Source organism: Cariama cristata, unplaced genomic scaffold (assembly GCF_000690535.1).
Source record: "Cariama cristata isolate BGI_N322 unplaced genomic scaffold, ASM69053v1 scaffold6938, whole genome shotgun sequence".
In the NCBI taxonomy this organism is placed as follows: domain Eukaryota; kingdom Metazoa; phylum Chordata; class Aves; order Cariamiformes; family Cariamidae; genus Cariama; species Cariama cristata.
In genome coordinates, this window is record NW_009631568.1 from 1,987 (window position 1) to 2,571 (window position 585).

Here is a 585-nt window from a genome sequence, read left to right on the forward strand (position 1 = left end):
CTGCCTCTTGCCTCTCCACCCTGACCTCAGAAAGGCAGAACTCTCACATATCGCTGACTTGCCAGGGGCCGAGCGATGTTTCCAGGTGTTGATGGGCATCGCTTCACCTCTGAGCCTGGACGTGGAACGGAGGAAGGGTCTGGGCAGCCCTCCTGACGTGGTTAACTACAGGGGCTGCAGCGTTCCAGCTCCTTCGGAGGGAAAATCCCGCACAGAAACTCCTGCCTCTAGGTGTGGGAATTTCCCCCTCTGTGTCTTCCCCTGCCATGTGCCATACTGGCAGCTCATTCAGTCCGCTCCTGAACAGATGCTCCTTGGCGACCTTTTGCCAAGCTACGGCAGCCTGGAAAAGCCTCCGTAGAGTCTGGTAGCTGCACAAGGCTCTCCTTGGGTCCACTTGCTTCATTTCTCCATGAAAAAGAGCTGCCATTGCCGTTCGACCCTCTTCTCATTGCTATTTCGTGTTTTTCAGCCTACAAGGAGAAAATGAAGGAGCTGTCTCTGCTCTCCCTCATCTGCTCCTGTTTCCACACCCAGCCCCATCCTAACACCATCTACCAGTACGGAGGTAGGTCACCGGCTCCC

General features: G+C 55.7%; 1 protein-coding gene across 1 annotated transcript in view; it reads left to right on the forward strand.

Annotated features, from left to right (window-relative positions):
* Positions 1 to 469: 469 nt before the first annotated feature.
* The window catches only part of STMN3 (stathmin-like 3), a 2,440-nt gene continuing 2,324 nt past the window's right edge, over positions 470 to 585 (forward strand). The window contains exon 1 of the mRNA XM_009706000.1: positions 470 to 568. Within this exon, the coding sequence (XP_009704302.1) occupies positions 487 to 568 (82 nt within the window). The 5' untranslated portion in view covers positions 470 to 486. The remainder of the gene's footprint in view (positions 569 to 585) is intronic.